Below are 13,693 nucleotides of genomic sequence, written 5' to 3'. Positions count from 1 at the left end.
TGACCAACCAGGAGCGTTGATAGTGACCACAACAGAAGAACCACATCTCCACCTTAAAACAATCCTTGTTGCTTAATGACCAACCAGGAGCGTTGATCATGACCACAACAGAAGAACCACATCTCCACCTTAAAACAATCCTTGTTGCTTAATGACCAACCAGGAGCGTTGATCGTGACCACAACAGAAGAACCACATCTCCACCTTAAAACAATCCTTGTTGCTTAATGACCAACCAAGAGCGTTGATCGTGACCACAACAGAAGAACCACATCTCCACCTTAAAACAATCCTTGTTGCTTAATGACCAACCAGGAGCGTTGATCGTGACCACAACAGAAGAACCACATCTCCACCTTAAAACAATCCTTGTTGCTTAATGACCAACCAGGAGCGTTGATCGTGACCACAACAGAAGAACCACATCTCCACCTTAAAACAATCCTTGTTGCTTAATGACCAACCAGGAGCGTTGATCGTGACCACAACAGAAGAACCACATCTCCACCTTAAAACAATCCTTGTTGCTTAATGACCAACCAGGAGCGTTGATCGTGACCACAACAGAAGAACCACATCTCCACCTTAAAACAATCCTTGTTGCTTAATGACCAACCAGGAGCGTTGATCGTGACCACAACAGAAGAACCACATCTCCACCTTAAAACAATCCTTGTTGCTTAATGACCAACCAGGAGCGTTGATCGTGACCACAACAGAAGAACCACATCTCCACCACTTAAAACAATCCTTGTTGCTTAATGACCAACCAGGAGCGTTGATCGTGACCACAACAGAAGAACCACATCTCCACCTTAAAACAATCCTTGTTGCTTAATGACCAACCAGGAGCGTTGATCGTGACCACAACAGAAGAACCACATCTCCACCTTAAAACAAGCCTTGTTGCTTAATGACCAACCAGGAGCGTTGATCGTGACCACAACAGAAGAACCACATCTCCACCTTAAAACAATCCTTGTTGCTTAATGACCAACCAGGAGCGTTGATCGTGACCACAACAGAAGAACCACATCTCCACCTTAAAACAATCCTTGTTGCTTAATGACCAACCAGGAGCGTTGATCGTGACCACAACAGAAGAACCACATCTCCACCTTAAAACAATCCTTGTTGCTTAATGACCAACCAGGAGCATTGATCGTGACCACAACAGAAGAACCACATCTCCACCTTAAAACAATCCTTGCTGCTTTGTTCTGTTCAATCTGCAGCCTCCTAACTTAACATGCTGATGTATTTCCCCAGACCACAGAACAGTAGTTTACCTGACTCCCAAATCATGCTTGGGCTGTTTTCTTAAGAATCTTTCCCGGTAAATATTATATCCTTCTGATCATGCATGCAGTTTATTTGACATTTTTACATAGATGAGCTATTTGAGACGACCATGATAAGCAGTTGTCTAGCTGCACCCCTCAGTTGGTTTCTACCACTTCCTCAATGTGTACTCCCCCATACTTAATTGCATCCCATGCTGTGTTGGCCTTTTCCTGATGGAACAGACCAACATAACCATAGGTTTCTTGGTGTGCAAAACACATTTGTTCTGGCAAACCCAATCCCTGATATTTCCCAGATCTACTTGTAGAACTTGCTGTACCTGTTGAACCGATTGTCTTGTTGTATACATTGCAGTATCATCTGTAAACATAGCAGCTTGAGTTTCAGATGAGGCACAAGGAAGGTCGTTGGTATATGTTAAGTAAAGGGGGTTGACTAGTTACATTCTGCGCAGCTTCTTGTAGGAGGTGAAGGCCCCAGGAGGAACTGACTTGATGCCATTCTGCTCCAGACGACTAGGAGGGAGAGAAGGAGGGAAGGTAAAGGGAGAGAGTGAGGGAAGGAAAAGGGAGAGAGTGAGGGAAGGAAAAGGGAGAGAGTGAGGGAAGGAAGGAAAAGGGAGAGAGTGAGGGAAGGAAAAGAGAGAGAGTGAGGGAAGGAAAAGGGAGAGAGTGAGGGAGGGAAAAGCGAGAGAGTGAGGGGAGGAAAAGGGAGAGAGTGAGGGAAGGAAAAGGGAGAGAGTGAGGGAAGGAAAAGGGAGAGAGTGAGGGAAGGAAAAGGGAGAGAGTGAGGGAAGGTAAAGCGAGAGAGTGAGGGAAGGTAAAGCGAGAGAGTGAGGGAAGGAAAAGGGAGAGAGTGAGGGGAGGAAAAAAGAGAGAGGGCGGGAGACAGAGGGGAGGAGAAGGGAGGGGGAGAGACCCATCGGCAATGAGATTCATTCAAATTACACCCATGTAAGATATAGGAGAAACTTAGGTTAGTCTCTCTCTCTCTGTGTGTGTGTAAGTATGTGTGTGTTTTGTGTGTGTGAGAGACAGGAAATGTTGAGGGTATCAGACACAGTTTGACATATTTGTGTGACTGGAGCCGTTAGCTGACCAGGGGAATGCTCACCTGTTAAACTGCCAAACCACTCTGCAACATTACACTACTAACCCCTCTGTCTGTCTCTCTCCTGTCTGTCTCTGTTTCTGTCTGTCTCTCTCTGTTTCTGTCTGTCTCTCTCTCCTTCTGTCTCTCTCTCTGCTTCTGTCTGTCTGTCTCTCTCCTTCTGTCTGTCTGTCTCTCTCCTTCTGTCTGTCTCTCTCTCTCCTTCTGTCTGTCTCTCTCTCCTTCTGTCTGTCTCTCTCTCTCCTTCTGTCTGTCTCTCTCTCCTTCTGTCTCTCTCTCTCCTTCTGTCTGTCTGTCTCTCTCCTTCTGTCTGTCTCTCTCTCTCCTTCTGTCTGTCTCTCTCTTCCTTTCTGTCTCTCTCTCTCCTTCTGTCTGTCTCTCTCTCTCCTTCTGTCTGTCTCTCTCTCCTTCTGTCTCTCTCTCTCCTTCTGTCTGTCTCTCTCTTCTGTCTGTCTCTCTCTGTCTGTCTCTCTCCTCTGTCTCTCTCTGTCTGTCTCTCTCTCTCCTGTCTGTCTCTCTCTCTCTCCTGTCTGTCTCTCTCTCATTCTGTCTGTCTCTCTCCTGTCTCTCTCTCTCTCCTTCTGTCTGTCTGTCTCTCTCCTTCTGTCTGTTATTCTTCTGAGAAAGTCTTAGAAAGTCCCTCTCTCTCCCTAACCTCAAACACATTCTACTATTTCCTCATCCTCCTCTCACCATCTCTCTCTTTTTCTCTCCCTCCTGTCTGAGTGTATGTGTGTGTGTGTGTGTGTGTGTGTGTGTATGATCCTGCGTGTGCATGTGTGTGTGTCCTTCAGGTCTAAGAGGTTAAACCCAGGGAGATGTTAAGTTGAGAGATGAGCCTGTGTAAAAGTCAAGGGTTCAGTGTCCATATATGGACATGGTCGGTGTGGGGGGGCGGGGTGGTAAACTGCTGTCGGGGAATAGAAATATCCTTTCTAGAACAGCTCTGATGCATTAATGATACACACACACACATCAACTCTTACTGGTCAGATGGCCACATATTCATTTGATTGGATAAACTGTAGCATATACATATATTAATACAGGATATCCAATGACACACAGACATATCTTATTGGTCAGCGGGCCACCATATCAATATGCAATGACAATCATGATGATTATACAGTATTTATATGGCCCATGAACAGTATGAATGGTCATATGTGGTGTGGTTATTCTACGTGGTGTGGTTATTCTACATGGTGTGGTTATTCTGTATGTTGTGGTTATTCTACATGGTGTGGTTATTCTACATGGTGTGGTTATTCTACATGGTGTGGTTATTCTACATGGTGTGGTTATTCTATGTGGTGTGGTTATTCTACATGGTGTGGTTATTCTACATGGTGTGGTTATTCTATATGGTGTGGTTATTCTACATGGTGTGGTTATTCTACATGGTGTGGTTATTCTACATGGTGTATTCTACTACATGTGGTTATTCTTCTACATGGTGGTGTGGTTATTCTATATGGTGTGGTTATTCTACATGGTGTGGTTATTCTATATGGTGTGGTTATTCTACATGGTGTGGTTATTCTACATGGTGTGGTTATTCTACGTGGAGTGGTTATTCTACATGGTGTAGTTATTCTATGTGGTGTGGTTATTCTACATGGTGTGGTTATTCTACATGGTGTGGTTATTCTACATGGTGGATTTATTCTACATGGTGTGGTTATTCTATATGGTGTAGTTATTCTACATGGTGTGGTTTTTCTATATGGTGTAGTTATTCTACATGGTGTGGTTATTCTACATGGTGTAGTTATTCTATATGGTGCGGTTATTCTACATGGTGTGGTTATTCTACATGGTGTGGTTATTCTACATGGTGTGGTTATTCTACATGGTGTGGTTATTCTATGTGGTGTGGTTATTCTACATGGTGCGGTTATTCTATGTGGTGTAGTTATTCTATATTGGTGTGGTTATTCTGTATGGTGCGGTTATTCTGTATAGTGTGGTTATTCTGTATGGTGCGGTTATTCTGTATGGTGTGTGATACCTCAATGACTCTACTGTTTGGCTGTTTTTGTGATGCAGAATACACATTGGTCTCAATGTGATTTCCTGCTTAAATGAAGGTTAAATGAATAAATCAATACTAACACCAGTGAGTAAATTGACCAGGTGTGGTGATGAGCATGAACTGACCATGTCGACAGTCTCAGATCTCGCTCATGGCTTCAGGCAGGTGAGCAGGTATGGCCACCTCGTATCTTATAAACCATAATTAAAGCTTTGTGGTCTTGTTGACCGTGTGTGGTCATGCTGACCGCGTGCAGGACTCACATCTCAGTCATGGCTTCAGGCAGGTGAGCAGGAATGGCAGTGAGGCCCTTGCCTCTACAGTCTACGATGTTGTTACTACAGGAACACATGGGAGGACAGGAGCCAGACGCCAGGCTACACGGCTGGACAAATGCACTGTCACTCTGACCTGGAGAGAGAGAGCGAGAGAAAGAGAGAGAAAGACAAAGAGAGAGAGCGAGAGAGAGCGAGCGAGAAAGATAAAGGGAGAAAGCGAGAGAGAAAGAGAAAAAGAGAGAGAGAGTTTAGAATGAGAGAGAGTGATTATTGTGTATTATTGTATGATTATTAGTTGCTGTGTAAATACCAGGTGATTTCTGGACAGTAAATAAAAGTCATACCAAGGGAAGGACATGGCATAGAAAGGCTCCACACAAAATCTAGTGCTGTTCTCAGCTGGTGAACTCTAACCTCTGTCTTACCTGAGCAGGTGACCTCTACAGGTGAACTCTACACTCTAACCTCTGACCTCTGTCTTACCTGAGCAGGTGCCCTCTACAGGTGAACTTTACACTCTAACCTCTGACCCCTGTCTTACCTGAGCAGGTGACCTCTACAGGTAAACTCTACCCTCCAACCTCTGACCTCTGTCTTACCTGAGCAGGTGCCCTCTACAGGTGAACTTTACACTCTAACCTCTGACCCCTGTCTTACCTGAGCAGGTGACCTCTACAGGTAAACTCTATCCTCTGACCCCTGCCTTACCTGAGCAGGTGACCTCTACAGGTAAACTTTACACTCTATCCTCTGACCCCTGCCTTACCTGAGCAGGTGAACTCGTTCTTCTGCAGTTCAGCCAGGTTGAGTCCCCTGAGGGTTGGAGGGGAGCTGCACTGTGTGTACAGACCCAGGGTGGGCCTCTGTCTCAGCCAGGGAGACAGCCAGGACAGGTGACAGTCACACCTCAGACTGTTAGAGTGGAGACGACTGGAGGGAGAGGACGAGGAAGAAGGAGGTTTATTGTCCAATGTACCAGGATGTCAAAGGAAATGTGTATTGTGCTTTCCCAACCCTCTGAAAAACACAGAGAGGTTGGAGTAGAGGGTAACCACTAGGAGAGAGAGAGGGAGAGGAGGGGGGATCCCTTACCCATCTCTCACTGAGACTCTCACTCCAAACCATCATCTGCACACACACACTCACTGTCTGAACCAGTTTCCCCATACTGTTGTAGCCCTATACTCTAACCCTAAATCTCAGCTTTAACAATGGAGGGGATTCTAGGTGTGTGTGTGTGTGTGTGTGTGTGTGTGTGTGTGTGTGTGTGTGTGTGTGTGTGTGTGTGTGTGTGTGATTTTCAGGGGCTTAACAGTTTGATTTCCAGGGGCGTCTGTCGTTGGACAGTTTGTTGACAGGAGCTTGGTGCCTTGAAGTCCCAGCAAAACCCCCACAACCCTTCTGTGGTGGGTGGAAGGGGACCAAGTCTCCTGAGAATGGGCCTGGGGGTTTGGGTCCCCCCCAAGAGGCTGGGCCTTTTCTGAGCTACATCTCTGATTGACTGGTTTATGGGTACAGAGGCATTCATACAAGATGTGTGTATTTGAAGTGTGTTTCTCACTAGCGGTTGGCTCAGACAAATTTCAGTAGGCATCTGCCTCTGATTCCAAAGGTTGCATGTTCGAATCCAGCGATAGAGAAAGTTGTTCTTGATATTTTAGTTTTAAGCCCATCTCAAACCTTAAGCATTCAGAGTTAATGCCCTTAAAGCTGCAATATGTCACTTTTTGGGTGCCCCGACCAAATTCACTTAGACATTGTTATTGAAACAAGTCCAAGGAGCAGTAGATCTGTTCCTTGTGCACTACTTCTATGCTTCCCGTGCCTAAATTACATGTTTGCGTCTTTTACTTTTGGTTTTGCTTCAAAAAGCTGAAAATACAATATACTTGCTTATTTAAAATCACATACATTTAAATTAGGCAAACAATTAGAATTTTAGCAACCAGGAAATGGCGGAGCGATTTCTGCATATTGCATCTTTAAGAATTTGGAATTAATACCTGAACATAACCCTTACTTTAAATATTCAGAGTTAATACCTGAACATAACCCTTACTTTAAATATTCAGAGTTAATACCTGAACATAACCCTTACTTTAAATATTCAGAGTTAATACCAGAACATAACCCTTACTTTAAATATTCAGAGTTAATACCAGAACATAACCCTTACTTTAAATATTCAGAGTTAATACCAGAACATAACCCTTACTTTAAATATTCAGAGTTAATACCAGAACATAACCCTTACTTTAAATATTCAGAGTTAATACCAGAACATAACCCTTACTTTAAATATTCAGAGTTAATACCAGAACATAACCCTTACTTTAAATATTCACAGTTAATACCTGAACATAACCCTTACTTTAAATATTCAGAGTTAATACCAGAACATAACCCTTACTTTAAATATTCAGAGTTAATACCAGAACATAACCCTTACTTTAAATATTCAGAGTTAATACCAGAACATAACCCTTACTTTAAATATTCAGAGTTAATACCTGAACATAACCCTTACTTTAAATATTCAGAGTTAATACCAGAACATAACCCTTACTTTAAATATTCACAGTTAATACCTGAACATAACCCTTACTTTAAATATTCAGAGTTAATACCTGAACATAACCCTTACTTTAAATATTCATAGTTAATACCTGAACATAACCCTTACTTTAAATATTCAGAGTTAATACCTGAACATAACCCTTACTTTAAATATTCAGAGTTAATACCTGAACATAACCCTTACTTTAAATATTCAGAGTTAATACCTGAACATAACCCTTACTTTAAATATTCAGAGTTAATACCTGAACATAACCCTTACTTTAAATATCCTAGATCTGCACCTGTAGGGGTATCTTCATCCAGATCTGTTTATACAATAACTGTGTCACTGAGTAGTAGTGATGGGAAAAACCATAGTTGCATATCACAATATTATTCTTGACATTATATACACTATATATACTTTGACTCAAAGTATTGATTTGTAAAAAACAGGTAGTGTTAACTAGTGATAGTCGTCTGTAGCTGCGCCAAAACTAATCGAAACAAAATGTTCTCCTGCTCTCTGGTCTCTCTGCAGCAGACGCATAGCGAGCGATATGTTCCCAGATAGCACACACCCGTCTGCCCAACGTGGGCTCGATGTCTACAGGGTACATTGGGAAGATGCCGTTTACACAGTGTTTGCTCATTGCCAAGACGTCTTACAGATGTACAGTTCTACATTCTACAGTTCTACATCATTTATGCGTAGGTCAGACATCAACATTCTATTCTGATGTCTCTCTGACATCTTCCCAATGGGAAAACATTCCCCAAACAACATATTCCCCACGCAGTTTGATATGTCGGCCACCTAAGTGTCATGAGTTCCCTGACAGTCCTACTGAGTAGTGTTGGATTGTGGGTAGTGTAGTTCAACAGAGAGGGACTCACAAGGTGCGTAATTTGGGCATGTGGTTGAAGCTGGAGACTGGAATGCTGCTTATGTTGTTGTTGTTCAATGTGCTGCCGAGAGAGAGAGAGAGAGAGAGAGAGAGAACAGGGAAGAGGGATCGAAAGAGGGAATGAGAGAGAGAGGGGGAGAGAGGAGAGGGAGAGAAAAAGAGAAAGGGAGAGAAAGCGGGAGAGAGAAAGAGAGAGAGGGAAAGAGAGAAAGAGAGAGAGTGAGTGAGAGAGAGAGGGAGAGACAGAGGTAAAGGAAAAGAAAGAAAGAGAGAGAGGGATAGAGAGAGAAAGAGAGAATATTAGTTGACATTCCTTAGGAGAAGAAAGCTGCACACAGACACAGTCTCTCTCTATAATACTTACAGAACCTCCAGAGTTCTCAGAGCACGGAAGGCCCCCTCCTCGATGCAAGTGATGTGGTTCTTATCCAGTTGACTGTAGACACAAAACACATATAATGGCTTCCATGAGAGAGAGAGAGAGAGAGAGAGAGAGAGAGAGAGAGAGAGAGTGTGAGAGTGAGAGTGTGTGTGAGAGTGAGAGTGTGTGTGAGAGTGTGTGTGTCCCTCACAGGTTCCTGATGTCCGTGGCCCCTCTGAAAGCTCTCCTGGGAATGGCTTGGATAGCATTCTCACTAAGGTCCCTGAGAAGGAATGAGGGAGGGAGGGAGGGGGGGAGGGAGGGAGGGGGGGGGGGGGGAGGGAGGGGGGGAGGGGGAGGGAGGGAGGGAGGGAGGGGGGGGAGGGGAGGGGAGGGAGGGAGGGAGGGAGGGGGGAGGGAGGGAGGGAGGGAGGGGGGGGAGGGAGGGAGGGAGGGAGGGAGGGAAAACAATTGGGAGGGAGGGAGGGAGGAAAGAGGGAGGGAAAAGAAGAAGAGGGAGGGACAGGAGGAGAGGGAGGGAGAGAGAGAGAAACAGATTGGGAAAAAGAAGGAAAGACAGTTTAAACAAAGAACCTAGCTTTTCCAATGTGAAATTCATGTAGAAAGAAAAGAGCTATGAAAAGAAGAAGAGACAGAGCAGACAGTGAGGAGCAGACAGTGAGAGCAGACAGTGAGGAGCAGACAGTGAGCAGACAGTGAGGAGCAGACAGTGTGGAGCAGACAGTGAGGAGCAGTGTGGAGCAGACAGTGTGGAGCAGACAGTGGAGCAGACAGTGTGGAGCAGACAGTGTGGAGCAGAAGTGTGGAGCAGACAGTGTAGAATGCAGACAGTGTGGAGCAGACAGTGTGGAGCAGACAGTGTGGAGCAGACAGTGTGGGAGACAGTGACAGCAGACAGTGAGGAGCAGACAGTGTGGAGCAGACAGTGTGGAGCAGACAGTGAGGAGCAGACAGTGAGGAGCAGACAGTGAGGAGCAGACAGTGGGAGGACAGTGAGGAGCAGACAGTGAGGAGCAGACAGTGAGGAGCAGACAGTGTGGAGCAGACAGTGGGAGCAGACAGTGAGGAGCAGACAGTGAGGAGCAGACAGTGTGGAGCAGACAGTGAGGAGCAGACAGTGAGGAGCAGACAGTGACAGGAGCAGACAGTGTGGAGCAGACAGTGAGGAGCAGACAGTGTGGAAAAAGCAGACAGAGGAGCAGACAGTGTGGAGCAGACAGTGTGGAGCAGACAGTGTGGAGCAGACAGACAGACAGTGTGGAGCAGACAGTGAGGAGCAGACAGTGTGGAGCAGACAGTGTGGAGCAGACAGTGAGGAGCAGACAGTGTGGAGCAGACAGTGTGTGAGCAGACAGACAGTGAGGAGCAGACAGTGGGAGCAGACAGTGTGAGGAGCAGACAGTGTGGGAGCAGACAGTGAGGAGCAGACAGTGTGGAGCAGACAGTGTGGAGCAGACAGTGAGGAGCAGACAGTGAGGAGCAGACAGTGTGGAGCAGACAGTGAGGAGCAGACAGTGAGGAGCAGACAGTGAGGAGCAGACAGTGAGGAGCAGACAGTGAGGAGCAGAGACAGTGTGGAGCAGACAGTGTGGAGCAGACAGTGAGGAGCAGACAGTGTGGAGCAGACAGTGTGGAGCAGACAGTGAGGAGCAGACAGTGAGGAGCAGACAGTGTGGAGCAGACAGTGAGGAGCAGACAGTGTGGAGACAGACAGTGAGGAGCAGACAGTGTGGAGCAGACAGTGTGGAGCAGACAGTGTGAAGCAGACAGTGTGGAGCAGACAGTGTGGAGCAGACAGTGAGGAGCAGACAGTGTGAAGCAGACAGTGTGAAGCAGACAGTGTGGAGCAGACAGTGAGGAGCAGACAGTGAGGAGCAGACAGTGTGGAGCAGACAGTGAGGAGCAGACAGTGTGGAGCAGACAGTGAGGAGCAGACAGTGTGGAGCAGACAGTGAGGAGCAGACAGTGAGGAGCAGACAGTGTGGAGCAGACAGTGAGGAGCAGACAGTGTGAAGCAGACAGTGTGAAGCAGACAGTGTGGAGCAGACAGTGAGGAGCAGACAGTGAGGAGCAGACAGTGTGAAGCAGACAGTGTGGAAGCAGACAGTGTGGAGCAGACAGTGTGGAGCAGACAGTGAGGAGCAGACAGTGTGAAGCAGACAGTGTGGATCAGACAGTGTGGATCAGACAGTGTGGAGCAGACAGTGTGGATGTGGATCAGACAGTGTGGAGCAGACAGTGTGGAGCAGACAGTGTGGATCAGACAGTGTGGATCAGACAGTGTGGATCAGACAGTGTGGATCAGACAGTGTGGATCAGACAGTGTGGATCAGACAGTGTGGAGCAGACAGTGTGGATCAGACAGTGTGGATCAGACAGTGTGGAGCAGACAGTGTGGAGCAGACAGTGTGGATCAGACAGTGTGGATCAGACAGTGTGGAGCAGACAGTGTGGATCAGACAGTGTGGAGCAGACAGTGAGTCTACCACTCCTCTCTCCCTCCCTCCATCCCTCTCTCTCTCTCCCTCCTCTCTGTCTGTCTGTTCCACACCATTACCACTCCCCTCTCCATCCCTCCGTCTCTCTCCATCCCTCCGTCTCTCTCCCTCCCTCCGTCTCTCTCCATCCCTCCGTCTCTCTCCATCCCTCCGTCTCTCTCCCTCCTCTCTGTCTGTCTGTTCCACAACATTACCACTAGGTCTCCATCCTCTCTGTCTCTCTCCATCCCCCGTCTCTCTCCATCCCTCCGTCTCTCTCCCTCCCTCCGTCTCTCTCCATCCCTCCGTCTCTCTCCATCCCTCCGTCTCTCTCCATCCCTCCGTCTCTCTCCCTCCTCTCTGTCTGTCTGTTCCACAACATTACCACTAGGTCTCCATCCCTCCGTCTCTCTCCATCCCTCCGTCTCTCTCCATCTCCCCTCCGTCTCTCTCCATCCCTCCGTCTCTCTCCCTCCCTCCGTCTCTCTCCATCCCTCCATCTCTCTCCCTCCTCTCTGTCTGTCTGTTCCACAACATTACCACTAGGTCTCCATCCCTCCGTCTCTCTCCCTCCTCTCTGTCTGTCTGTTCCACACCATTACCACTCCTCTCTCCATCCCTCCGTCTCTCTCCCTCCTCTCTGTCTGTCTGTTCCACAACATTACCACTAGGTCTCCATCCCTCCATCTCTCTCCCTCCTCTCTGTCTGTCTGTTCCACACCATTACCACTCCTCTCTCCATCCCCTCTGTCTCTCTCCCTCCTCTCTGTCTGTCTGTTCCACAACATTACCACTAGGTCTCCATCCCCCCTGTCTCTCTCCATCCCTCTGTCTCTCCCATCCCTCCGTCTCTCTCCCTCCTCTCTGTCTGTCTGTTCCACAACATTACCATTAGGTCTCCCTCCTCTCTGTCTCTCTCCATCCCTCTGTCTCTCTCCCTCCTCTCTGTCTGTCTGTTCCACAACATTACCACTAGGTCTCCATCCCTCCGTCTCTCTCCCTCCTCTCTGTCTGTCTGTTCCACAACATTACCACTAGGTCTCCATCATGATGTTATCTTAATGTGTTCCCCCGGCCCTGGGGCCTAGACGCCGGCAGGAAGCCTGGGACCGTGGAGACTGAGCCACCCCAGGGAGGGCCCACTACAGCCTGGGTATACTCCATTTGGCGAGGGGAACCACAGGGTTGTCTATGTTTGTTTGTCTGTGTGTGTGTGTGCCCAGGTGCATGCACGTTCGCATGTGTGTAGATAATGTGTCATTCCCTGGAGGATTTCAAACACACTATTAACCTCCCGACCAGCCCACTGAGACTATCAGAGCAGCCCACTGAGATCATCAGAGCAGCCCACTGAGACTATCAGAGCAGCCCACTGAGACTATCAGAGCAGCCCACTGAGACTATCAGAGCAGCCCACTGAGACTATCAGAGCAGCCCACTGAGACTATCAGAGCAGCCCAGCCACTGAGACTATCAGAGCAGTCCACTGAGACTATCAGAGCAGCCCACTGAGACTATCAGAGCAGCCCACTGAGACTATCAGAGCAGCCCACTGAGACTACCAGAGCAGCCCACTGAGACTATCAGAGCAGTCCACTGAGACCGAGACTATCAGAGCAGCCCACTGAGACTACCAGAGCAGCCCACTGAGATCATCAGAGCAGCCCACTGAGACTATCAGAGCAGCCCACTGAGACTATCAGAGCAGCCCACTGAGACTATCAGAGCAGCCCACTGAGACTATCAGAGCAGCCCACTGAGACTATCAGAGCAGCCCACTGAGACTATCAGAGCAGCCCACTGAGATCAGAGCAGCCCACTGAGAGAGCAGCCCACTGAGACTATCAGAGCAGCCCACTGAGACTATCAGAGCAGCCCACTGAGACTATCAGAGCAGCCCACTGAGACTATCAGAGCAGCCCACTGAGACTATCAGAGCAGCCCACTGAGATCTATCAGAGCAGCCCACTGAGACTATCAGAGCAGCCCACTGAGACTATCAGAGCAGCCCACTGAGATCATCAGAGCAGCCCACTGAGACTATCAGAGCAGCCCACTGAGAAAGATGGGAGCAGCCCACTGAGACTATCAGAGCAGTCCATAGACCGAATGATGATGGAGCATATAGTGGAAGAGTGGAATGAGTAAAGAGGGATGGATACTGGAAGAGTGGAATGGAGAGCAAAGTGAGGGATGGATATAGTGGAAAGATGGGAATGTGGGATGGATGATGGAGAATTGAATGAGGATGGATATAGTGGAAGAGTGGAATGGAGTGAGGGAAAGTGAGGGATGGATATAGTGGAAGAGTGGAATGGAGTGAGGGAAAGTGAGGGATGGATATAGTGGAAGAGTGGAATGGAGTGAGTGAAAGTGAGGGATGGATATAGTGGAAGTGGAAGAGTGGAATGGGGATGGATATAGTGGAAGAGTGAAAGTGAGGGATGGATATAGTGGAAGAGTGGAATGGAGTGAGGGAAAGTGAGGGATGGATATAGTGGAAGAGTGGAATGGAGTGAGGGAAAGTGAGGGATGGATATAGTGGAAGAGTGGAATGGAGTGAGGGAAAGTGAGGGATGGATATAGTGGAAGAGTGGAATGGAGTGAGGGAAAGTGAGGGATGGATATAGTGGAAG

At 47.5% G+C, this 13,693-nt stretch overlaps 1 protein-coding gene across 1 annotated transcript in view; it reads right to left on the bottom strand.

Annotated features, from left to right (window-relative positions):
• Nucleotides 1-13,693, bottom strand: part of LOC112248165 (slit homolog 1 protein-like) — a 136,165-nt gene that overhangs the window by 55,491 nt on the left and 66,981 nt on the right. Inside the window, 6 exon segments of the mRNA XM_042316551.1 lie at nucleotides 1,749-1,820; nucleotides 4,717-4,864; nucleotides 5,498-5,661; nucleotides 8,188-8,259; nucleotides 8,563-8,634; nucleotides 8,771-8,842. Coding sequence (XP_042172485.1) covers nucleotides 1,749-1,820; nucleotides 4,717-4,864; nucleotides 5,498-5,661; nucleotides 8,188-8,259; nucleotides 8,563-8,634; nucleotides 8,771-8,842 — 600 coding nt within the window.

This window comes from Oncorhynchus tshawytscha, unplaced genomic scaffold (genome assembly GCF_018296145.1).
Source record: "Oncorhynchus tshawytscha isolate Ot180627B unplaced genomic scaffold, Otsh_v2.0 Un_contig_6405_pilon_pilon, whole genome shotgun sequence".
NCBI lineage: Eukaryota > Metazoa > Chordata > Actinopteri > Salmoniformes > Salmonidae > Oncorhynchus > Oncorhynchus tshawytscha.
The sequence above is the reverse complement of the archived record's forward strand: the minus strand, read 5'-3'. Positions and strand labels throughout refer to the sequence as shown.